The 26,037-nt window shown below is 43.0% G+C and overlaps 2 protein-coding genes across 5 annotated transcripts; both read left to right on the forward strand.

Moving 5' to 3' along the window:
* The first annotated feature begins 1,090 nt into the window (after positions 1-1,090).
* LOC116372065 (metastasis-associated in colon cancer protein 1-like) lies at positions 1,091-8,138 on the forward strand. Of its 2 annotated transcripts, none has more exons than XM_031821141.1 (5): positions 1,091-1,333; positions 2,676-2,801; positions 3,217-5,270; positions 5,433-5,621; positions 5,917-8,138. In XM_031821141.1, the coding sequence occupies exons 1-5, from the start codon at positions 1,327-1,329 to the stop codon at positions 6,118-6,120; spliced, it is 2,580 nt and encodes an 859-aa protein (XP_031677001.1). In that variant the 5' UTR covers positions 1,091-1,326; the 3' UTR covers positions 6,121-8,138. The 2 variants fall into 2 exon arrangements, with proteins under 2 accessions (XP_031677001.1, XP_031677002.1); XM_031821142.1 differs by having other exon boundaries at positions 1,118-1,329.
* Positions 8,139-16,095: 7,957 nt separating this feature from the next.
* LOC116372062 (transmembrane protein 196-like) lies at positions 16,096-19,752 on the forward strand. Of its 3 annotated transcripts, none has more exons than XR_004209105.1 (5): positions 16,096-16,702; positions 16,785-16,841; positions 18,203-18,457; positions 18,554-18,894; positions 19,166-19,752. XR_004209105.1 is itself a non-coding variant. In XM_031821138.1 (4 exons), the coding sequence occupies exons 1-4, from the start codon at positions 16,538-16,540 to the stop codon at positions 19,250-19,252; spliced, it is 564 nt and encodes a 187-aa protein (XP_031676998.1). In that variant the 5' UTR covers positions 16,103-16,537; the 3' UTR covers positions 19,253-19,752. The 3 variants fall into 3 exon arrangements, 1 of the variants encoding a protein (XP_031676998.1); XR_004209106.1 differs by having other exon boundaries at positions 16,099-16,702; positions 18,557-18,894; XM_031821138.1 differs by lacking the exon at positions 18,554-18,894 and having other exon boundaries at positions 16,103-16,702.
* The last annotated feature ends 6,285 nt before the right edge of the window (positions 19,753-26,037 follow it).

A 26,037-nucleotide genomic window follows, 5' to 3' on the forward strand; every position in this document is an offset into this window, starting at 1 on the left:
TGCAAAGGAGCAAAATGAATAAATAAATAAATAAAATAAATTCAGTAGGGAAAGAGGTAGTTGTTTGGGCTAAATTATAGGTGGGCTATGTACAGGTGCAGTAATCTGTGAGCTGCTCTGACAGCTGATGCTTAAAGCTAGTGAGGGAGATAAGTGTTTCCAGTTTCAGAGATTTTTGTAGTTTGTTCCAGTCATTGGCAGCAGAGAACTGGAAGGAGAGGCGGCCAAAGAAAGAATTGGTTTTGGGGGTGACCAGAGAGATATACCTGCTGGAGCGCGTGCTACAGGTGGGTGATGCTGTGGTGACCAGCGAGCTGAGATAAGGGGGGACTTTACCTAGCAGGGTCTTGTAGATGACATGGAGCCAGTGGGTTTGGCGCCGAGTATGAAGGAGGAAACAAACTTCGCCCATTTTGCGGTTACGAAGCAGAAGAGCATAAGACAATCAGGGAGATGGAGGAGTGCCTCGGATATTCTCGGCGACCAGGAGAGAAAGGAACCGAAAATGGAAAACGGCCTCAAATTGTCAGCAGGCCCATTTCTGAATGCAGATTTTGAGTGGTTGAAAAATGACCGGGAGGCGTACAAAATGGCCTGGTTGAGTCACAGGCAGCTAACGAGGTCATGTCTTGACCTAGGCCTGATGAGTCAGAGTCCTGGATGGGCCAGCCAACGAGAGCATACAGGTCGCAGCGGTGGGTAGTATATGGGGCTTTGGGGACAAAACGGATGGCACTGTGATAGACTGCATCCAATTTGTTGAGTACAGTATTGGAGGCTATTTTGTAAATGACATCGCCGAAGTCGAGGATTGGTAGGATGGTCAGTTTTACAAGGGTATGTTTGGCAGCATGAGTGAAGGATGCTTTGTTGCGAAATAGAAAGCCAATTCTAGATTTAACTTTGGATTGGAGATGTTTGATGTGGGTCTGGAAAGCGAGTTTACAGTCTAACCAGCCCTTCACATAATTGCATCCGCGGGAGAAAAAAAAAGTATCTCTACCTTAATGACAGAACACTGAACCGACCTAGTTTCTGCTGCAGTTTCAGGTGTTGCAACACTCTTTGCGTAAATACAGGATTGCATTACGGATATTGTAGTTTTATAATAAAGTTAAACCAGCTCATTTGAAGAGTAGCCTCATTGTTTTGAACTACTAGTCCCGGAATGCTTGTAGTTTCAAAGCAAACAGAAGCCGAGAGTTGTGGCGTGAAGGTGTAAATATATGATTTGGTTAGTGTCTAAATAAGGCTATGGCGGAAACCTTATTACCATGGATCAAAAGTGAGATTCCCCGACATCTCTGATACACAGTTTGGCGAGACATGGTAAGTAAGTATTGTTACTATATTTCTGCTCTTTCTACCGACGCTGGAAATTGTAGGCAAGTGTGCAAATCTAGTAGCTGAACGGAATCATAACATTTGTATGAACATAGTACAGGTAGGTCTATCTTGTGTTTGAAAGTTTGACATCGACGCTATATATTTATGTATGTATTATTATATATATATATATATTTAATCTTACAGAACTACATAGCCACTGGTTTACCGTAGTTGAAGCGCACAAGCGAGCGTTTGTAATACACCTGTTGACTCTGCGGAAACAGTATTTTTGTAAATCTGGCATAGACAGAGGAGCAGCATTTCTACATGTGAAAAAACAACTATTACAATAGTCATACTGTATGTAGCCAAATTTTGATGATGGTTTGTCGATGATGATGGTTTGTCGATGATGATGGTTAATTCACAGCTAGCTCTGTCTCTCTATATTTTCTCAACGATAAGGTAGGCTATCCAACAGGTGCGCCTGAACAATGCTTCTGCATTTCGAGATAACGCGAAGGTGAAGTTCGACAGGAGGGTTGGCTACCCACCCACCCACACATTCAATAATCGGCTTTGCGGAATAACTGATTGTTGAATCCCAGACAAGAGCAACCTGTTTGTGTGCACTCGTGTACAACCCAAATGAAGTATTACTGACTCACTGCGACAGCAACATAGGGTATACATGAATGATAAGAAGTATCCCTTTACGCAAACAAATTACAGCCTGAATGAATTCATGTTTTATGCTCTGTAAAATAGGTTTCCTCAAACTAATCCCACGGGTAGCCCCAGGTAAAGAATCTCAGGTGTGAACCAGTGTGGAGGAAAATGACTAACAATGGCATAGGGCTGGGCAATCGGGCCCAAAAATATGAATTTGAGATATCGGCCAGCCCTACTACGGCACCACAAAACAACTTTAGGTAAACGAAAGAAACTGTAGGCCTATATGTTGTTTCTCTGTGTTTTCATAGGCTTTTTTTTTTTGATTCCGCTGTAGGCTACTTTATCCGTATTCTTAAACTTAAACTTAAAAATGTTTGTAGCCACGTTTTATAGAATAAACAGCCAGGGTAGAAAACATATAACATTGGCCAATATATTTTAGCGACCTTAACTCGACACCTAGCGACCTTGTCAAGTGGTTCGGACCTCTTGGCATAACGGTTAATGTCTTTGCTTCACAGCCGCTGGACCCGAATTCGAGCCACGGCAACCCTCCGAATTCTGAAAAATATTATATAGGTCATACTGTGTACTCTATATTATTATGCCAACTGATTGCAATTTGAGGTGTAGTAATTGTGTATGTAACTTATGAATCTTAATGTTTACAGATTTAAAGATGGCAGCTGTCAGAGCAAAGTCATTTCGTCGCCAAGGAAGTCTCATTAGGAGCAAATCTGAGGGGACGTTGATTGATCTAGACGACACTGGAACGCTGAACATCAACAATTTAAATGGTAGCCTACTCTAACGTTTATGAAATATATTGTCTTTGAACTAGATCTCATTAATAGGTTTCCAAAAATCGGGTAACTTTCCCAGGTTTTCCAGAGATTCCAGTTGGAAGATTCACGGAATCAGGAGAGAATAAGCAGGAAATCCAGAAACAGGATTTTTGGAAAGCCTGGTAGTCTTGGGAAAGTTACTAGATGTTTGCAACCCTGGTTATGAAACAGTTTCAAATAGAGGATTGCATGATGTGTTTTGTACAGTAGCTCCTTTGAGTGGTACCCTCGTTTAAAAGAATGCCTCTTTAAAGAGCAACAGCCAGTATTGAAGCCCATTCTGTGTGATTTTACCATGCTCTCATATGTATGTTTTATATTAGTAAGTAAGGCTTTGATTTGACACAGATGTTTTGTATTTTCACAGGGAGTAGTTACATAATAAATCAAGTGACAAAACATTCAGAGTGGCCTGTGTTGCAGCCGGAGGTCAAACATGGAAGTCAAACCACAAATCCATTCTGGAACAAACTGTCTATATCCAATCCGTTTTTGGATGACATTTTACACACAAACAATGACAAAACATTAAGCAACGCTGATCTATCAGTACAGAAAGATGAACCTTCGACTCTGTTTGACAGTGAGAACTTTGACGCCAGTAGCACATCTTCGGACGAAACAAACTTCGCCCATTTTGCGGTTACGAAGCAGAAGAGCATAAGACAATCAGGGAGATGGAGGAGTGCCTCGGATATTCTCGGCGACCAGGAGAGAAAGGAACCGAAAATGGAAAACGGCCTCAAATTGTCAGCAGGCCCATTTCTGAATGCAGATTTTGAGTGGTTGAAAAATGACCGGGAGGCGTACAAAATGGCCTGGTTGAGTCACAGGCAGCTAACGAGGTCATGTCTTGACCTAGGCCTGATGAGTCAGAGTCCTGGATGGGCCCAGACCCAAGCCACCGACTCTCAGATAGTCTGCAAGATAGGTCACAGCGGAGGGTCACTACAGTTACCAGACTCTGATATTACCGCCCATATCCCAGAGGGCCATGTTCCTGCTGGGGAGGTTCAGGAGGTTGCACTGAAAGCCATCCTGGAGCCCCCTCACGGGCTGAACAACAACTACATGACAACCGTGAGTCCGCTCCTGGAGGTGAGTCTCAGCAACACGAGCGGAAAGGAATCCATCTCGCTGGAAATGAAAATGGTCGCAGAGGTCAAGAAGGATCCGATAAGTCAGGTCATGACCACATTTGTGGGACTAGTGTCCAACAAGAGAGAGGGACCTTATCAGAAAGTCAAGGACTGTTACATTTACAAGAACATCATGCAGATGAATCTTCAAGACTTAAAGTCTAATTTCTATGTTATTGTAGCCGCAGAGGCCTCGGTTATCCAGCCCCCTGCTACATCCGTTTGGGATTACCTGGATCGTCAAGTCACCGTCGCCGTTTATGGCCCAAAGTATATCCATCCATCTTTCAAAGTGGTCGTGGTCGTCTCTTGCCACGATAACGTTCCACCGAGGCTTCCGTTCTCAGATATCCACAGGGGCAACAGAAACTTGCCCCCCCTGGTGCTACAGCTCTGGGAGAAGCACCATTTTAGCCCAGAGAGACTGAATGACCTACACATTGTGACTTCCGTCATAGCGTCAAAGTTCAAAGTCAAAGCCCAGGATAAAAGGAAAGAGGTGAAACAAGGGCTACTCAAACTGGGTAAAGTCATTCACCTGCCTCTTGAGCTGGCCAAGATGGGCAATGGGGAGATGGATTCCTTTAAACTATGCCTCCAGGTGAGGGATTCAAACAGTGTCACAGTAGCAGAGTTCCAGGTGTCTTCCCCTGCAGCGGCACCTATTCGCTCTGAAAAGCGAGATCCCATGCGAAACAAAATGTGTCAATCGCTATCTATACCGGAGGAATCCGTCCCAGAGTTCCCAAAATTCTGGACCAGACCTGTGAAGGTGCAGTGTTACGGGGTGGCACTGAAGTCAGTGCTCCGTCAACCGCGAGTGGAGTACCTCCTGGAGTACTTCAAGGGTGACACCGTGGCTCTCCTCTCCAGAGAGACCGTGAGGTCGGTGGGCCAGTCCAAAGTCAAGGAGTGGTACATCGGCTTCCTCCGAGGCAGGACCGGCCTGGTCCATTGCAAGAACGTCAAGCTCATCACCCGAGACCAAGTGATCGACTTCAACGGCACTGACTTCACCACCGAGACCCTCTTGGACAACATGGCACTGCCGTTCAAGAAGCTCACCTACATCTACTCAGACATCCAGACACTGGTGACTGAACACATCCCCAGCTGGAGGGGCTTCGCTGATGCCCTGGGCTACTCGAGCTTGTTGCTGGACACAATCACACGGAGACATGCTGAAACAGAGGCCGAGAAGGTGGCCTGCGTGCTGGAGAAACTGAAGGAGGACTGCCACACTGAGAACAGCAAGAAGAAGTTCCAGCACAAGCTCATGATCGTAAGTGTAGAAAGGACGGGGCATGTTTGATAGTATTCCGGTTGAGAGAAGAATCTTCAAACCAGCTTGACCTTTGTTTTGAATGACTTTTTCTCTTTTCCAATTGCGCTTCATTTGTTGCATTTCAAGTAAGTGTTTTGTATGTTGCTTTTTCCATCCTAGGGTCTGTTGAAGATGGACTCTCAGGCTCTAGTGGCTCATCTGATCCAGAACACGGTCATCCTGTCCACAGCGGTGGAGCTGGGTATCAGGTGGAGGGAGCTCGCTGAGAGGCTGGGGAAACTCTCCAGTGCTCAGATCGCTGCTTACGAGGCACCACACCGGGGGAAGAGTGGAGAAGTTAGCGCCGTGGTTAGTTCATTTGACTTGTATTTGTTCTATTTAGGAAAATGTGTTGTTCTTAGGAGATCACCCCTTCATGATCTCATTGGATCAACAGACAACGATTAGGGAGGCTTTACCAATACTTTTATTTGTATAGTCCATTATAGATGTGCTGTAGATTTATTTCCACTGATTTCATTGTACCATTTACATCCTGCGTATCCTGTGCATATGACGAATAAACTCTGATTTGATAGTTAGTTGATAGTTTGAGAATCTATCAACTGAACTGAACTTGTGGATCCTCCTCTCTCTATTTTAGTCTATGTGGAAACCTGCCTATGACTTCCTGTACTCATGGAGCCAGCTGTACGGAGAGGGCTACCAGGACATGATCCAGGACCTCCACCTGGCCCTAGACAAGATGAAGAGCCCAATCACCAGACAGTGGAGGCAGCTGACCGGGGCGCTAATCGCAGTCAACTGTCTGGAGATCCTCAGGGTCTCAGCCTTCCCCAAACCATAGAACCCCACTGAGGAGAAGAATGAGCACGCTGGAGAGCTCGAATGGGTTACAACTGTAGAACTGAGGCCACAGAGGCCCTTTGATAAAGCTTACTGCAGTTCCCACTATCTTTGAATATGGAGGTCCTTGTTACGATGCAGAGGGGGAGGCGAAGATGAAGTCAATGTTTGTTCTTGTTCTTGTATTGTGCCGTGTCTTTGCCCACTTTGTCAGAGTTTCTTCTTAGAGTTCAGTTCATGTCGTAAACATAATTATTTTGTTCATACAAAGCCAGAACCAGTGTACGAACATATATCTCAGCCATATTTTTTATTTTTTATTTGACCTTTTATTTAACTAGGCAAGTCAGTTAAGAACAAATTCTTATTTTCAATGACGGCCTAGGAACAGTGGGTTAACTGCCTGTTCAGTGGCAGAACGACAGATTTGTACCTTGTCAGCTCGGGGATTCGAACTTGCAACCTTTCGGTTACACCATACATACACCATATGTATCTTTACATGGGTTTTATAAAGGCTTCGTTTTGATAATTTGTGTAACAGACATCTGCTTCCTTTGACATCATTTCTTAAGACAAAACAGCAGAAACTATATTGAGGTCTGTTACTTTGGGTTTTTCTGTTTGACAGCGCTTGTTATTGATTTTACATTAATAGTAACATACAGTAGAGTTAGCACTTCCAGTTGTCACACAGTTTTATACCTTTTATATTTTATGTTACAATGTTACATGAAATCCCCCTGGTTTTTCATTACATTTTACATTTATTTACGTTTATTTTAGCTTGTATTTACGCTAATTCTGGTTAATTCTGGTTAAGGTTGGAAGGGATTACATTTGTTTTATCTGCCAGATCCAATCCTCAGTATTCAGATTGCTATTTTTTAACTCTGTCTTAAGCCCATACACTCAAACCTTTTTCAGTGCATTTAGTTTTGTCTACTTGAAAATAGCATATTATGTTAAAATATATTTTAAATATGTAATATAATGTAAAACAACCTTGTTGTGATTTTTCTGAAATATAATATTTCACAATGTTGATTTATAACTGAAATGGTGACCTGGTGTGTATGAAGTATGAATTAATATCACTTACATTTTGACAGATAAGTAATATATGACTATTTTCAATGAATTGTCAACTAAAGTAGTTAATTGAGAAGAAGACCCATTATTTATGTTCTAGTTCATCACCAGGTTGTGAATCACTTGTCTTGTAAGAGTAGCAGGGATAGTGAGCAGTAAGGGTCTGTGTCTTGCATTGTGGGTAGTGTAATAATGTGACAAGATACTACGAGTAGTGTCATGTGGTTCACTTTGGTCTCTAACATGTCACATCCGTTCAGTTAAAGATACATGAGAATATTTGGTTTCCGTTAGGGACTTGCATTGACCCTAATACTGAAGTCTGTTCATACGGGGGGAGGATTGAAACGACTTGATTTACCATGGCAATAACGCTTTAATTACATAGGCCTAGATCACATTCTCTGTACAGACAGATTGTATACACAGAGGAAACCCTTCAGTTAAAAGACCTGAAGCTGAAATTCATCTGAAATTCCTAATCCTAACTCCCCAATTTATAAGCAATGAATCCTGTCCTTGAACCCTATATATGATTGAATCCTGTCCTTGAACCCTATATATGATTGAATCCTGTCCTTGAACCCTATATATGATTGAATCCTGTCCTTGAACCCTATATATGATTGAATCCTGTCCTTGAACCCTATATATGATTGAATCTTGTCCTAGAATTTCCTGGCTGTGTGTTTTCTGTTGACTTACTCTTGTTGACCTTTTTAGTTTGACTTTCTCTCCTCTGTTTATTTAAGCTGGTTTCAACTGAGAGTTGCATTGTATGGTCTTTAGTCTTTATCTGTTGGCGTTGGCAACGGGGAAGCTCAGGATGTCTATCCTGTTTCTGTTCTGTATTACAGGTGAATGTTATGACTGCATACATTCTGGCTTAAAATAGAAGAACAAATAAATACACAGTATATCACAAAAGTGAGTACACCCCTCACATTTTTGTAAATATGAGTATATCTTTTCATGTGACAACACTGAAGAAATGACACTTTGCTACAATGTAAAGTAGTGAGTGTACAGCTTGTATAACCGTGTAAATTTGCTGTCCCCTCAAAATAACTCAACACACAGCCATTAATGTCTAAACCGCTGGCAACAAAAGTGAGTACACCCCTATTGTGTGGTCACCGTCATTTTCCAGCACTGTCTTAAACCTTTTGGGCATGGAGTTCACCAGAGCTTCACAGATTGCCACTGGAGTCCTCTTCCACTCCTCCGTGACGACATCACGGAGCTGGTGGATGTTCGAGACTTAACACTCCTCCACCTTCCGTTTGAGGATGTCCCACAGATGGGTTTAGGTCTGGAGACATGTTTGGCCAGTCCATCACCTTTACCCTCCGCTTCTTTAGCAAGGCAGTGGTCGTCTTGGAGGTGTGTTTGGGGTCGTTATCATGTTGGGATACTGCCCTGCGGCCCAGTCTCCAAAGGGAGGGGATCATGCTCTGCTTCAGTATGTCACAGTACAGGTTGGCATTCATGGTTTCCTCAATGAACTGTAGCTCCCCAGTGCCGGCAGCACTCATGCATCCCCGGACCATGACACTCCCAACACCAGGCAAGACACACTTGTCTTTGTACTTCTCACCTGGTTGCCTCCACACACGCTTGACACCATCTGAACCAAATAAGTTTATCGTGGTCTCATCAGACCACAGGACATGGTTCCAGTAATCCATGTCCTTAGTCTGCTTGTCTTCAGCAAACTGTTTGTGGGGTTTCTTGTGCATCATCTTTAGAATAGGCTTCCTTCTGGGACGACAGCCATGCAGACCAATTTGATGCAGTGTACGGCATATGGTCTGAGCATTGACAGGCTGACCCCCCACCCCTTCAACCTCTGCAGCAATGCTGGCAGCATTCATACGTCTACTTCCCAAAGACAACCACTGGATATGATGCTGAGCACGTGCACTCAACTTCATGGTGAGGCCTGTTCTGAGTGGAACCTGTCCAGTTAAACCGATGTGTAGTCTTGACCACCGTGCTGCAGCTCAGTTTCAGGGTCTTAGCAATCTTCTTATAGCCCAGGCCATCTTTATGTAGAGCAACAATTCTTTTTTTCAGATCCTCAGAGAGTTCTTTGCCATGAGGTGCCATGTTGAACTTCCAGTGACCAGTCAGTATGAGGGAGTGTGAGAGCGATGTCACCAAATTGAACACACCTGCTCCCCATTCACACCTGAGACCTTGTAACACTAATGAGTCACATGGCACCGGGGAGGGAAAATGGCGAATTGGGCCAATTTGGACATTTTCACTTAGGGGTGTACTCACTTTTGTTGCCAGCGGTTTAGACATTAATGGCTGTGTGTTGAGTTATTTTGAGGGGACAGCAAATTTACACTGTTATACAAGCTGTACACTCACTACTTTACATTGTAGCAAAGTGTCATCTCTTCAGTGTTTTCACATGAAAAGATATACTCAAATATTTACAAAAATGTGAGGGGTGTACTCACTTTTGTGATATACTGTATAATATACTGTAAGTACCTCCTTCCTGATACATTTACAGTCCTAAAGCAATATGTTCTGTATAGTTTTAAACAATGGCTGTTACATTATAACTAGTGAAATATCTTGTAATTGAACTGATTTCTAGTTCATCTGTTGTTGACACCAGAGAGACAATAGTCTTATTCAATATCCTGGTAATATTCCATCCAGATAGTGGACCAGTGACATGTTACTGGATCAGCATCAAGTGTAGATTAATTATGGAGCTGCGACGCTTCATTTATACATGGGAAGACTACATCTCACTGGGCAAAACATCAAGTGATTGATGGATAAAACTCTGGGATTAATTGGGCGATCTAATTTCTCCCGCACTGAAATGGAAGACTGGGCCGATCCCAGATTAGGCTGACCAAGTCAAAACTTTGCCATGCGAGGGCGGAGGCACAAAGAGTGCTGTAAAACACCAGAGTGGAGAATACACTGAAGTCAATTGCCCGCACTGAGTGAAACTTTGATTGATAAAGGGATTCTGTGACTCTGACCGACGCTTGAATGTGCACTTTAAAAGGGGCAATAGCTGAGATCCTATATTACAATTTAAGCACTATCGGACGGCTTCCCAGACACAGATTAGGTCTAGTAATGGACTAAAAATACATCTCAACAGAGAATCTCCATTGAAAGTTATTTTTTGTCCAGGACTATATAGGCTTAATCGGTGTCTGGGAAAAAGGCCCTACGTGGTGGTAAATGTACAGTAACAGTCAACGCCAACCCCTCATTCTGCACTGAGGAAACAATAAATTGTTACTATGTATTTTCATATACACGTAAAAAGAGGGATGTATATAACTCCTCTAGCTTGCAGGGGCAGTATTCTTTCCTTCTCTGACAGACTGGTCAGCAGCATGAGAGACAGAGTTCATGTGTTGTCATGTGTTGCTGTCTTAGGTCTCTCTTTATGAAATATTGTGGTGTCTTAGGTCTCTCTTTATGTAGTGTTGTGGTGTCTTAGGTCTCTCTTTATGTAGTGTTGTGGTGTCTTAGCTCTCTCTTTATGTAGTGTTGTGGTGTCTTAGGTCTCTCTTTATGTAGTGTTGTGGTGTCTTAGCTCTCTCTTTATGTAGGGTTGTGGTGTCTTAGGTCTCTCTTTATGTAGTGTTGTGGTGTCTTAGGTCTCTCTTTATGTAGTGTTGTGGTGTCTTAGCTCTCTCTTTATGTAGTGTTGTGGTGTCTTAGCTCTCTCTTTATGAAATGTTGTGGTGTCTTAGGTCTCTCTTTATGAAATGTTGTGGTGTCTTAGGTCTCTCTTTATGTAGTGTTGTGGTGTCTTAGGTCTCTCTTTATGTAGTGTTGTGGTGTCTTAGGTCTCTCTTTATGAAGTGTTGTGGTGTCTTAGGTCTCTCTTTATGTGGTGTTGTGGTGTCTTAGGTCTCTCTTTATGTAGTGTTGTGGTGTCTTAGGTCTCTCTTTATGAAGTGTTGTGGTGTCTTAGGTCTCTCTTTATGAAGTGTTGTGGTGTCTTAGGTCTCTCTTTATGAAGTGTTGTGGTGTCTTAGGTCTCTCTTTATGAAGTGTTGTGGTGTCTTAGGTCTCTCTTTATGAAGTGTTGTGGTGTCTTAGGTCTCTCTTTATGAAGTGTTGTGGTGTCTTAGGTCTCTCTTTATGAAGTGTTGTGGTGTCTTAGGTCTCTCTTTATGTGGTGTTGTGGTGTCTTAGGTCTCTCTTTATGAAGTGTTGTGGTGTCTTAGGTCTCTTTATGTGGTGTTGTGGTGTCTTAGGTCTCTCTTTATGAAGTGTTGTGGTGTCTTAGGTCTCTTTATGTGGTGTTGCGGTGTCTTAGGTCTCTCTTTATGAAGTGTTGTGGTATCTCTTGTTGTGATGCGTGTTTTGTACTACAGTTTTATTTTTTATTCCAGCGCCAGTCCCAGTAGAAAGCCTTTTGTCTCTTGGTAGGCCGGCATTGTAAATCAGAATTTGTTCTTAACAGACTTGCCTAGTTTTAAATAAAAGTTCATTAAACATTTTTTTAAAACAATCCCAGCGTTCAGATCAATTAGGTGGCCATTCAATGTGACGTAACCCAAGACAAAGAGGTCCTGTTTTCCGGGTGAGGTTAAAGCACGGGTGAGCAGGCAGTAACACAAGGAGGACACCAAATCCAGTCCAGTTATCTGGCTCGTGTCCGACTGTTTCCTAGGAGAAGAGAGGAGGAACATAGAGGAGACATTTAGTGTTTATTCCTCACTATTAACATTAAAACATTTTCATTATAGGCAGAGCTAGAACCACAGTGTGTGGTTGAACATAGATACTAATCTGCCGTCCTGAGCTTCCAAAGTCATGACAGTTCTCTAATGTGACAGGCTAGAGAGACTACTGTCAGTCTGGATTTCCACCACAGGCCAGGATGTCTGCCTATTTAGTCATTGACAGGTCCACACTTCCTGGGACAACTCCTCTGATTCACTTCCTTGTTTCAATAAAGAAACAGGTTGCTCAATTTATTACAAAAAATAACTGATTAATCTGTTTAAATAATCAGTTTCCTTTTCAATCAGTTTCCTTCAATCACCAGTCACCACCATAGACAGGGAGATCTGCTTCATAGGAAACACTTTCACCATGTCTCATTTGAGCCACGTTTACACCGTAATCTTCTGTCATTCAGGAAGTTCAAACAGAATTGATTGACTCAACCCTTCATCTAACGGTCTGGGCCTTTAGAATAACACCATGTAGGTTATTGTTGTACAGTAATGGTTACTTTGTGGTTTCCCTTCACTAGACATGTTGAAGCCAGGCAGGTAGTGTTGCCTGTACCTGGTGAGCTGTTCTCTGACACTCCACATTACTGGGAGCAGTGTGATGATGGAGGTAATGGCTGTAACATGCACTCACCTCCTCTCTGGGACGGCACAGATCGTCACGTGTGAGATGTCAACATGCCTGGCTATCACTCTCTTAGTATCATATAGGAAGAGACAGTGATCTATAGTCTATTTATTTAGGTCTGAGCTTACATGATCAAATATAGTTTCAGTGGCAGGGTTTTCTTCAGTTAAAGTAAACAGGAAGGAAGTCCTGACGGAGGTACGCAGCTTCCCTTTGTGAAGATGAAACGACACACCTGACATGTTTCATAATCCGAGGTGTCAGGTTACAGTGTGTGAACCTGTTCTACATTTAAATGATGTCATGTCTAAAGCTCAAGAAATGTGTGAAACATGTCTGTCACGTTCTGTTTTTTAACCGTGCTCATCTGTAACGCAACTTCCTGCACATGTTGAGAGTAGGTTAGAGTTAATGGTCGATTACAGAGTTAATTCAAATATTGTAATGTACCGAGTCGACCCCTAAATCTGTGACAGATCATCGGTGCCCGTTGAATAAGACACACAGCTAATCCCCATGACCCTGTTTTGATGTTGGCATTACTGTAAATCACCGTCATTCTACTCATTGACGTCACATGATCAACCACATCAGACGGTGTCTCCTCTGCTCGGCCAGTTAAAGATGACGGCCATTTCCAAACACACAGGATGCGTCCCAAATGGCACCCTATTCCCTATATAGTGCACTACTACTGACCAGGGCCCATAGTAGGGCACTATGTATTGAATAGGGTGCCGTTTAGGATTTAGAAGGGACCCACTGTATTAATAGTACAGATAAATAAAACCTTCTTTTTTTAAATGGTACAACTGGAACTTGTATTTTTGAATATTGTTTATTTTTCCGGTAACAAGAATTTGACTAAAGGATGCATCCTCTTCCACATACAACAACATACAACACTCATACATACATAATACAACACTCATACAACAACATACAACACTTATACATCATACAATAACATACAACATACAACACTAACATCAACAGCATTAACATAAACTGTATCTTGTCAAGTGTATAAAGTAATGCTGCTTGACAACTTCTTTCTCCTGGTGTCTTCCTTGCATCGACAGTAGAGCAAGAACAGAACAACACACACAGAAACACACAAAACAGGTTGTCTGAGACTGTCAGCACCAAAAACATGGACTGTCTGTGTGAACTGAACACGAACACTGTCTGGAATGTATCTGTTGCCTGCCTGCTTATTGTTAACAAGCCAAGGGAGGATTCACCCGAGAGACTTCACCCATAGCAGCGAAACCACAGGAGCAAAACCCCAAAATGCCCCCAGGCAAAACCAACCTGCAGAAAGAATGGACCAGCACTCTGCCTTTTCAGATTCAGTGAAGCAGTGCATTTTGAGATTAATGAGATATGAGTACTTTTGTTGAGGGAGCCTTTTATACTGTAGCCTTCCCATTCACTGTCACACTCTGTCTCAAATGGCACCCTTTTCCATTTATAGTGCCCTATGGGTCATGGTCAAAAGAAGTGTTCAATTTGGAATGCACACACTGAACATGGAGTGTTATCTCATTCAGAGAGTAGTGTTATCTCAATAAGAGAGTAGTGTTATCTCACCCAGAGAGTAGTGTTATCTCACTCAGAGAGTAGTGTTATCTCACTCAGAGAGTAGTGTTATCTCACCCAGAGCGTAGTGGTATCTCACCCAGAGAGTAGTGTTATCTCACTCAGAGAGTAGTGTTATCTCACTCAGAGAGTAGTGTTATCCCATTCAGAGAGTAATGTTATCTCATTCAGAGAGTAGTGTTATCTCACTCAGAGAGTAGTGTTATCTCATTCAGAGAGTAGTGTTATCTCAATAAGAGTGTAGTGTTATCTCACCCAGAGAGTAGTGTTATCTCACTCAGAGAGTAGTGTTATCTCACTCAGAGAGTAGTGTTATCTCACCCAGAGCGTAGTGGTATCTCACCCAGAGAGTAGTGTTATCTCACTCAGAGAGTAGTGTTATCTCACTCAGAGAGTAGTGTTATCCCATTCAGAGAGTAGTGTTATCTCACTCAGAGAGTAGTGTTATCTCACTCAGAGAGTAGTGTTATCCCATTCAGAGAGTAGTGTTATCTCATTCAGAGAGTAGTGTTAAATGCACACACTGATCATGGAGTGTTATCTCATTCAGAGAGTAGTGTTATCTCACCCAGAGAGTAGTGTTATCCCATTCAGAGAGAAGTGTTATCCCATTCAGAGAGTAATGTTATCTCATTCAGAGAGTAGTGTTATCTCATTCAGAGAGTAGTGTTATCTCACTCAGAGAGTAGTGTTATCCCATTCAGAGAGTAATGTTATCTCCTTCAGAGAGTTTTGTTATCTCATTCAGAGAGTAGTGTTATCTCACTCAGAGAGTAGTGTTATCCCATTCAGAGAGTAGTGTTAAATGCACACACTGATCATGGAGTGTTATCTCATTCAGAGAGTAGTGTTATCCCATTCAGAGAGTAGTTTTATCCCATTCAGAGAGTAGTGTTATCTCACTCAGACAGTAGTGTTATCTCATTCAGAGAGTAGTGTTAAATGCATACACTGGTCATGGAGTGTTATCTCATTCAGAGAGTAGGTTTGTAGGGTTTAGCAGTGTGAACATCAATGTCTGCCTCTGTAGAGGGAAGTGTTCATGTTATATCGTGGCAGGTGCTAAAAATAGCCAGCCTCTTACTATGTCAGACTGAGTTGTTCTCCAGGGCTTGGAGTAAAGGATCAGGTTGGAAGGGTTTGTCAATTATTATGCAACATTTAAGGATTGGTTTCCTGGACACAGAATATGCTTATTCTTGGATTCAAATGTTTTAGTCCAGGTCCAGGCTTAATCCGTGTCTGGGAAACCAGCCATACAACATGTTACTGGGTCTTATACTACACAGGAAGTAATTCTACTACATATATTTCATAATGCCATTTTTTTTAACACTACATTTTAAATATAATTAAGCAATAAGGCCCGAGGGGGTGTGGTATATGGCCAATATAACACAGCTAAGGGCTGTTCTTAAACATGACGCAACACGGAGGGCCTGGATACAGCCCTTAGCCGTGGTATATTGGCAAACCCCCAAGGTGCCTTATTGCTATTGCTACCAACATAATTAGAACAGCATAAATACATGTTTGTGATACCCATGGTATATGGTTTGATTTACCACGGCTTTCAGCCAATCAGCATTCAGGGCTTGAACCACCCAGTTTATAATATGTAATAATGTGCACAAAATAAATTCAAAAATGGATTCATTCAGCTATATACTGTAACATTGGACCATACAAGCTATGCAATTGACAATAACTTTCTTCTTAAAACAAATTACACTCATTTTCTAAATGTAATTATCAAACATATCAAGTATTATGTATTGTGCATTAGCCTATGCATTATGCATTGATTGGGTGTTTCATTTAACATTACTATTTTTTATCTCCTTAGGGGCAATTCATGGGATTCGTTAGTTATATAATCTTACTAGCTAGTTACCTTAAATCACCCTCTTGTATATAAACTGCACACATGAGCGCTATAAGACGCCAAGGAAGTCACGTGAGTCGCGAGCACTGCAGCTGTGGGCAGAAAAGTTTTGAGAGGGTGGCAACTGGCAAGAATGGCGCGTGTCTGTTTTACAGTAGATCAAACACGCATACGAGCAGTCCAGAGCAAATCCTGATAAATCCATGTAGTCTATGACAAGATATAATTTAGAATACCTTATAAAGTCTAACAGTGGAGTATTTTTCAGAGGGAACGTGTAAGTAGCCCTTACATGGTGGATCACTTGGTGGTTACTGGATAGAAAACATTCCCTCGCGCAAAAGTCCACCTGCGTAATCTTGATTAATGGATTAATGCTTTCAGCGCAAAAACCAATACTCGCTGCTTTTTGGGTGGTTCGAGGGGGTGACCACCACCACCTCTTGAATGACCCGCTGTGAAGGAATGGGTGATGCCGGACAGAGGATGTAACATCTGGAGTCTGGTGGTACTGTCGGTGCTGGAGATGGGGCTCGGTGCGTCCAGTATCGCCCTCGGGGTGTTCGGCATCATCCGAGTCCGGTCGGTTCACAAGCTGCAGCTGGGGGATGCCTCTTCTATATTGAGCGGAATTTGTGTAAGTCAAATAATTCAAATTTGCAATATTATTACCTCTATTGTTAATAGGAGGGAGGGTATAACTTCTTATTTCCCCCCAGTTTCTCATCTGTGGACTATGTGGGATGGTGTGTGCAAAGAAGAGGTCAGGATTGATTGTAAGTTGATTTTAATACGACGTATTTAACGTGGGTACACTCATAGAAAAACAAGTGCTATCTAGAACCTAAAAGGGTTCTTTGGTTCCAGGTATAACCCCTTTCCACTGAGAGTTCTACCTGGAACCCAAAATGTTTCTCCTATGAGGACATGCAAAGCCACACTTAGAGTTTTTTTTCGAAGAGTGTACAGTGCATGCAGTGCATTGTTGGGGTTAGAGCTGGCGAGAAAGGCATTTCACTGTACTTGTGCTTGAAACACACCTAGGGCCAGTGGTGTAAAATACTTCAGTTAAAATACTTTAAGGTACTACTAAAGTCGTTTTTTGGGGTATCTGTATACTTTACTATTTATATTTTTGACTACAGTTTTTCACTACACTCCTAAATAAAACCATGTCATGTTTACTTCTATACATTTTCCCTGACACCCAAAAGTAGTTTTTACACTTTGAATGCTTAGCAGGATAGAAACATTTTCAAATTCATGCACTTATCAAAAGAACATTCCTGGTCATCCCTACTGCCTCTGATCTGGCAGACTCACTAAACACACTTGCTGAGTTTGTAATGTCTGAGTGTTGAAGTGTGCCCCTGACTTTCTGTAAATAAAAGAAAAACAAGAAGATTGTGCGTTCTGGCTTGCCTAATATAAGGAATTTGAAACGATTTATACTTTTACTTTTGATACCTAAGTATATTTTTAAAATGACATTTACTGTTGATACTTATGTATATTTAAAACCAAATACTTTTAGACTTTTACTCAAGTAGTATTTTACTGGGTGACTTTCACTTTTACTTGAGTCATTTTCTAATAAGGTATCTTTACTTTTACTCAAGTATGACAATTGGGTACTTTTTCCACCACTGCCTAGGGCCAGCTGCATAAGGAACATAAGTGGTCACTTGAGGCCCCAGGCCGCTAGAGAGCTCAGTCAGGATCTCAACTTACTGTTGACACTTAACTTTACAATAGTAGAATACACAAGGTGCAAGTTCAACATGTGGTTGTGCATCAGCAGTTTTGCTCTTGTTTTGTTAGTCACTGACAGTCACTCGATTAGCCGTGTCAGCGAAACATTTTTAGATTGGTAAATGAGTCTAGCCAGCCATCTAAACACATAGTAATAATGCCTGAATACCAACCAGGCATGCAGGGCACGTGGCCAGTGGCCCTGACCTGCAGGGGGGCCCCATTGTTTTGTTAGTCACTCTCACTCAGATATCATTAACATGGCACAAGTCATGGCAAAATGTGTAGAACTGTATGAAATTAACTTTTAAACTGCAATACTGTCTCTCCATCCTAAGGCAAAATGTGTAGAATTGCAAAAAATGTGCTTTAAATCTCTCTTCAGATGATCCTATTTTCAGCCTGCTGTATCTGTGGGTTGATCAGTGGGATCCTAAACTTCCAGTTTGTGCGTGTGGTGGCAAAGCGTCCCGATGCCCTGCCGTCCCTCTACCTGGCCATCATGGTGCTGGCCTGCCTGGGCATCGGAGTGTCCATCCTGTTTACCTGGCTCACCTGTCGTCTGGCCAGCAGTGAACAGCAGAGGATGTACCTGGAGAGAGAGCTGTCCCTGCACCATTCCCATGAGATGAGTGAAAAGGTGAGCTCAGATAAAACATGAATGGAAAACTCAATAATAATATCGAATTGGACAGAGTGAATGGCCTGTCATTTCTGTCACTATGTATTTCTAAAGCAGTGGTTGCCAACTCCGATCCTCCAGTACCCTCAACTCCGGTCCTCCAGTACCCTCAACCCCGGTCCTCCAGTACCCTCAACTCCGGTCCTCCAGTACTCTCAACTCCGGCCCTCCAGTACCCTCAACTCCGGTCCTCCAGTACCCTCAACTCTACACATTATTATTGTAGCCCAGACAAGAACATCTGATTCAACTTGTCAACTAATCATCAGGCCCTCAATGAGTTGAATCGGGCATGTTTGTCCGGGGCTACAAGAAACATGTGTCCTGACGGGGGTACTGGAGGACTGGAGTTGGGAACCACTGTTCTGAAGAGGGATATGAATGCACCACAGGAGGTTGGTGGAACCTTACTTGGGGAGGATGGGCTCATGGTAATGACTGGAGCAGAATGAGTGGAATGTTATCAAATGCATCAAACTCATGTTTTCCATGTGTGCATGTATCTGCTCCGTTCCAGACATTATTATGAGCCGTCCTCCCCTCGGCAGCCTCCACTGGAGCGAACCTATCTTTAGTCGCTCTGCATAAGACTGTCTGCTAACTAAAATGATAAAAAGTCATAACTGAGAAGCTCATATAACCCTGCTATACTACTGTTTATTCCAGGAGTTGGCTGAGAGATCTGAGAGAGCAGCCAGCATTCCCCAGATCTCCTTCAATGGAAAGTCCTCACCTCCATTGTCATTAGGCTGAAGTCCAGCTGTGTTACTGTATTCAAAGCATCATGGAGACAATGTTGGTTCCATTCAACACCAACGGTTACAGGGGACGTGATCTCTTGCAATGAACTAATACACAAAGGAATCAACTGAAGTTACGGCATCACTATGAGACGGCGCTGTGAGATTTGACAATCGGCTTACTAGTGACGATGTAGGCTGAATGATGCACCTGGATAGTCCCCAGACATGGATTTGGGGGACATGGAAACAGCACGTAGAGGGGACAAAGCTATGGCACATTCAAAGGCTCAAAAAGAACAACTAAACCACTTGAGATTGTCAGTGTTGAGATGGTGAAAGACATAACTGCTTCAGGGTTTGACTGGTCATAGAGATCATGTCATACAGTGGAAGTTGTTTCCAGTACTATTATTTATTTGAATGATTATTTATGTATTTATTATTTAAATATATGTTTGTTTATTCATAAGCATGAAAATATAATAAAATCCCATCTGTGATAGGTTTTTACAATTTAGAGCATTATAATGAATTAAAGGTTTAATGATGGAGTTGGATGATGAGTACGACGGATGATGATGAATGATGATGACTACAATGGATGATGATGAATGATGATGACTACAATGGATGATGATGAATGATGACGACTACGATGGATGATGACGACTATGATGGATGATGATGAATGATGACGACTACGATGGATGATGATGGTGATGACGACTACGATGGATGATGATGGTGATGACGACTACGATGGATGATGATGGTGATGACGACTACGATGGATGATGATGGTGATGACGACTACGATGGATGATGATGGTGATGACGACTACGATGGATGATGATGGTGATGACGACTACGATGGATGATGTTGAATGATGACGATGATGACTATGGTGGATGCTGTTGATGTTGATGACTTTATTGTATCCATTAGGAAATTCATTCTATATGCATTAGTATATTTTGCAGCAGACCACAACCAGTAGGAGGCAGTAGTGATTGTTATATTCCCCCACTAGAGGGAGCACTCCATCTCCTTTTAACTTATTTTCTGTACCAAACGGCACCCTATTCCCTATATAGTGCACTACTTTTGACCAGAGCCCTATGGTCAATAGTGGTGCACTATATAAAGAATTGGGACTCAATGTTTAATCTTTTAGTCGAACATTTGAACAGAATAATAAATATGGAAAGTTATGGATAAATGAGCAGAGTGTTGCTGACAGATTGAAATTGTAGTCCTACTTCCTGTGTATCCCTGAGCAAAGCCCTTAACCTGAAAATATCCAGTCCTATTTATGGGAATGCGGTCCAGAGAAGATAAGCAGAGTATGGAAGGACAAGGAAAAACATTCCATGAATTTACATTCATGTATTCTCTTACCGACTCCCTCATCCCTTGCAAAGTAAGAATACAGATTATGGGTTACGTCCCAAATGGCACCCTATTCCCTACACAGTGCACTACTTTTGACCAGGGCCCATAGGGAGGGTGCCATTTGGGACACGAAGAGACTATCCCTGGAAGCTGTGAGAACCACCAGAACTTCCTGTAAAGTGAAACCTGGTCCTTCTATGGCCACCCCTCCTCTCATGGGGACATTGGACAGGGTAAGACCTCCCAAACAAAGCTCCCTTCAAGGTCCTCACCCAGTTCTCTGTCCCAGAAATCTGTTGCCACGGTGAACCAGGTGGGGGTGTGGTAGACTGACTTCTAGGTTTTTACTCTTTCCCCTTTTTGGTGAAAAACTTAAATGCTGTTTCACCTGGCTCTAGTCCTAACTGACTGACTGTTTCACCTGGCTCTAATCCTAACTGACTGAGCCAGGTGACTGGCTGTTTCACCTGGCTCTAGTCCTAACTGACTGACTGACCAACTGACTGACTGTTTCACCTGGCTCTAATCCTAACTGACTGTTTCACCTGGCTCTAGTCCTAACTGACTGACTGACTGTTTCACCTGGCTCTAATCCTAACTGACTGTTTCACCTGGCTCTAGTCCTAACTGACTGACTGACCAACTGACTGACTGTTTCACCTGGCTCTAATCCTAACTGACTGTTTCACCTGGCTCTAGTCCTAACTGACTGACTGACCAACTGACTGACTGTTTCACCTGGCTCTAATCCTAACTGACTGTTTCACCTGGCTCTAGTCCTAACTGACTGACTGACCAACTGACTGACTGTTTCACCTGGCTCTAATCCTAACTGACTGTTTCACCTGGCTCTAGTCCTAACTGACTGACTGACCAACTGACTGACTGTTTCACCTGGCTCTAATCCTAACTGACTGTTTCACCTGGCTCTAGTCCTAACTGACTGACTGACTGACCAACTGACTGACTGTTTCACCTGGCTCTAATCCTAACTGACTGTTTCACCTGGCTCTAGTCCTAACTGACTGACTGACCAACTGACTGACTGTTTCACCTGGCTCTAATCCTAACTGACTGTTTCACCTGGCTCTAGTCCTAACTGACTGACTGACCAACTGACTGACTGTTTCACCTGGCTCTAATCCTAACTGACTGTTTCACCTGGCTCTAGTCCTAACTGACTGACTGACCAACTGACTGACTGTTTCACCTGGCTCTAATCCTAACTGACTGTTTCACCTGGCTCTAGTCCTAACTGACTGACTGACCAACTGACTGACTGTTTCACCTGGCTCTAATCCTAACTGACTGTTTCACCTGGCTCTAGTCCTAACTGACTGACTGACCAACTGACTGACTGTTTCACCTGGCTCTAGTCCTAACTGACTGACTGACCAACTGACTGACTGTTTCACCTGGCTCTAATCCTAACTGACTGAGCCAGGTGACTGGCTGTTTCACCTGGCTCTAGTCCTAACTACTGACTGACCAACTGACTGACTGTTTCACCTGGCTCTAATCCTAACTGACTGAGCCAGGTGACTGGCTGTTTCACCTGACTCTAATTCTAGCCAGCTAACTGACTGACTGACTGTTTCACCTGGCTCTAGTCCCAGCCAGATAACTAACTGACTGTTCACCTTTCTCTAGACTGGACCAGTTAACTGACTGGCTGATTGGTTGACTGGCTGGCTGACTGACCGACTGGCTGACAGGCTCACTATCTGACTGGCTGACTGACTAAATATCTGACTGGCTGACTAACTGACTGGCTGGCTGACTGTATCACCTGGCTCTACTCCTGGCAAGCTAACTGACTGACTGACTAACTGACCCGCTGCCTCACTGGCTGAGTGACTGGCTGACTAATTGTCTGACAGACTGGCTGACTGGCTGCCTCACTAACTGGCTGACTGACTAACTGACTGGCTGACTAACTGACAAACTGACTGGCTGACTAACTGACAAACTGACTGGCTGACTGCCAATAACAACTTCTTTTATTATTCATGGTATTTGTTTTTCCTTCATGAGAGACTTCAGGGGAAGAGCTCAGACAGACATATGCCATCTTTGATGTTTTCAGGGAATGTTGAGTGAGTACTACAGTGATGGATCAGTGGATCTGTTCAAATGACACCCTATTCCCTTTGTAGTGCTCTACTTTTGACCAGGGCCCATAGGGCTCATAGGACCCATAGGGCATATGTAGGGAGCCATTTGAGCTCTACACAATGTTGCCCCAGTGGTGAGGTCCATACTGTACTGTATGACTGTCTGTCTGCCTATGTGTTTATCTGTCTGTCTGCCACTGTGTCTGTCTGTGTGTGTTTGTCTGTCTGTCTGTCTGTCTGTCTGTCTGTCTGTCTGTCTGTCTGTCTGTCTGTCTGTCTGGCTGTCTGTCTATAAGTCTGTCTGCCTATGTGTTTATCTGTCTTTCTGTCACTGTGTCTGTCTGTATGTGTCTGTCTGTCTGTCTGTCTGTCTGTCTGCCTGTGTGTGTGTCTGACTCTGTCTATAAGTCTGTCTGCCTGTTTCTGTTTGTCTGCCTCTGTGTCTGTCTGTCTGCCTGTGTCTGTCTGACTCTGTCTATCTGTCTTTCTGCCTGTGTGTCTGTCTGTCTGCCTGTTTCTGTTTGTCTGCCTGTGTCTGTCTGACTCTGTCTATCTGTCTGTCTGACTATGTTTCTGTCTGTCTGACTATCTGGCTGGCTGCCTGCCTGTCTGCCTGCCTGCTTGCCTGCCTGCCTGCCTGCCTGCCTGCCTGCCTGCCTGTCTCAGAAGGGAGTGTCTGATGATATATGACTGAAGGTTAATCCTGGAGCCACAGAAAGAGCCAGCCCCCACAATATTTGGGAGGTGATTTATACACTGAGCAGACTGAGCAAGAGTCCCAAATGGCACCCTATTCCCTACATAGTGCATGGTGCCCAATTGGCCCTGGTCAAAAGTAGTGCACTAAAAAGGGAATAGGGTGTCATTTGGGATGCATCCTGAGTGTGTTTGTGTGAGTGTTGTTCTTTCTGCACTGAATGTCAATGTAGATTTTTTTTAGGTGAACAACAGACATCCCACAGGTTCAGCCACAAGTGTTCTGTGATCATACAGGTCTCCTTTTACACTCCGTGCTTGACTTGGACTGAAATACGGGCCGCTACTCATTTTGGGTGATGGTAGCGTTTATATGTAGGTGCAATACTTCTGAGGTTATATTCAACAGGAGGAAGAGGAACACAAGCAGAATAACATTAGAGGTGCCTGTACTTAGTTCCAGTGAGTTCCTGCCATTATCAAGTACTGTTTACACCTGATATTTACATCTATCATCACTTATATACTGTACTGGACGTATATGTGGTATCATGTTGATTACATAACTCATGTTTTTTTGTCCTTTGGTTAATATTGTACGATCGACTGTAGTATTCTTTCAGACGTGTGAGAGCGAACAGAAGATTTTGGACTGGGAATTAGACTGCAGTACACTGTCAATCCAAGGGGTGGCACTATCCTATTGTGAGTAAAACTTTCTATCCAACATCCCCATACATCACAAGCTGCCCTTAATATACACAGCTGACATGTGCTGTTTCCATTGTATACCACAGGGATTGATGGGGTTTGATTGAGATAGAGTCTATCCCATCATGACTTGTAGTCCAAGAAAAGGGCAGGGTTTATTCATAAAGTAGAGGGCATGACCAGAACCAGTAAAACGTTTGGACACACCTACTCATTCCAGTGTCTTTTATTTATTTTTACGGAATCGTGTATTAACCAAAAAAGTGTTAAACAAATGTAAATATATTTGAGATTTGAGATTCTTCACCCTTTGTCTTAATGAGAGCTTTGCACACACTCTTGGCATTCTCTCAAACAGCTTCATGGAATTAATTTCATATAACAGGTGTGCCTTGTTAAAAGTGGAATTTCTTTCCTTCTTAATGTGTTTGAGCCAATCAGTTTTGTTGTGACAAGGTAGGGGTGGTAAACAGAAGATAGCCCTATTTGGTAAAAGACCAAGTTCATATTATGGCAAGAACAGCTCAAATTCGCAAAGAGAAATGACAGTCCATCATTAAATCAAATCAAAGGTTATTTGTCACATGTGCCGAATACAACCTTACAGTGAAATGCTTACTTACAGGCTCTAACCAATAGTGCAAAAAAGGTATTTGGTGAACAATAGGTAGGTAAAGAAATAAAACAACAGTAAAAATCAGGCTATATACAGTAGCTATGCTATAAAAGTATCGAGGCTACATACAGACACCGGTTAGTCAGGCTAATTGAGGTAGTATGTACATATAGATATGGTTAAAGTGACTATGCATATATGATGAACAGAGAATAGCAGTAGCGTAAAAGAAGGGTTGGTGGGTGGGACACAATGCAGATAGCCCGGTTAGCCAATGTACGGGAGCACTGGTTTAGACGGCCCAATTGAGGTAGTATGTACATGAATGTATAGTTAAAGTGACTATGCATATATGACAAACCGAGAGTAGCAGCAGAATAAAAAGAGGGGTTGGGGGAGGCACACAATGCAAATAGTCCGGGTAGCCATTTGATTACCTGTTCAGGAGTCTTATGGCTTGAGGGTAAAAACTGTTGAGAAGCTATTTTGTCCTAAACTTGGCACTCCGGTACCGCTTGCCATGCGGTAGTAGAGAGAACATTCTATGACTGGGGTGGCTGGGGTCTTTGAACATTTTTAGGGCCTTCCTCTGACACCGCCTGGTGTAGAGGTCCTGGATGTCAAGCAGCTTAGCTCCAGTGATGTACTGGGCCATACGCACTACCCTCGTAGTGCCTTGCGGTCAGAGGCCGAGCAATTGCCGTACCAGGCAGTGATGCAACCAGTCAGGATGCTCTCAGTATTGCAGCTGTATAACCTTTTGAGGATCTCAGGACCCATGCCAAATCAAATAAATGCTGCAAAGAAATCACTACTAAAGGACACCAATAAGAAGAACATACTTGGTTGCGCCAAGAAAGACAAGCAATGGACATTAGACCGGTAGAAATCTGTCCTTTGGTCTGATAAATCCACATTTTTGATTTTTGGTTCCAATCTCCATTTCTTTGTGAGACGCAGAGTAGGTGAACGGATTATCTCTGCATATATGGTTCCCACGTCAAGCATGGAGGAGGAGGTGTGATGATGTGGGGGTGCTTTTAGTGGCACAATTAAACAGCATAGCTACCCCATAATTATGCAGTGATATGCCATCCCATCTGGTTTGCGCTTGGTGCAACTATCATTTGTTTTTCAACAGGCCAATGACCCAACACACCTCCAGGCTGTGTAAGGGCTATTTGACCAAGAAGGAGAGTGATGGAGTGCTGCATCAGATGACCTGGCCTCCACAATCACGACCTCAACCCATTTGACATGGTTT

Source organism: Oncorhynchus kisutch, unplaced genomic scaffold (genome assembly GCF_002021735.2).
Source record: "Oncorhynchus kisutch isolate 150728-3 unplaced genomic scaffold, Okis_V2 scaffold3880, whole genome shotgun sequence".
Taxonomy (NCBI): domain Eukaryota; kingdom Metazoa; phylum Chordata; class Actinopteri; order Salmoniformes; family Salmonidae; genus Oncorhynchus; species Oncorhynchus kisutch.

Bases quoted from the DNA above. Each gene is read 5' to 3' on its own strand.
- LOC116372065 (XM_031821141.1), top strand. The intron at 2,802-3,216 runs GTAGCCTACTCT...GTATTTTCACAG, and splicing joins GAACATCAACAATTTAAATG to GGAGTAGTTACATAATAAAT. The intron at 5,622-5,916 runs GTTAGTTCATTT...TCTCTATTTTAG, and splicing joins GTGGAGAAGTTAGCGCCGTG to TCTATGTGGAAACCTGCCTA.
- LOC116372062 (XM_031821138.1), top strand. From the start codon at position 16,538: ATGCCGGACAGAGGATGTAACATCTGGAGTCTGGTGGTACTGTCGGTG. The intron at 16,703-16,784 runs GTAAGTCAAATA...ATTTCCCCCCAG, and splicing joins CTATATTGAGCGGAATTTGT to TTTCTCATCTGTGGACTATG. The intron at 16,842-18,202 runs GTAAGTTGATTT...ATCTCTCTTCAG, and splicing joins AGAAGAGGTCAGGATTGATT to ATGATCCTATTTTCAGCCTG.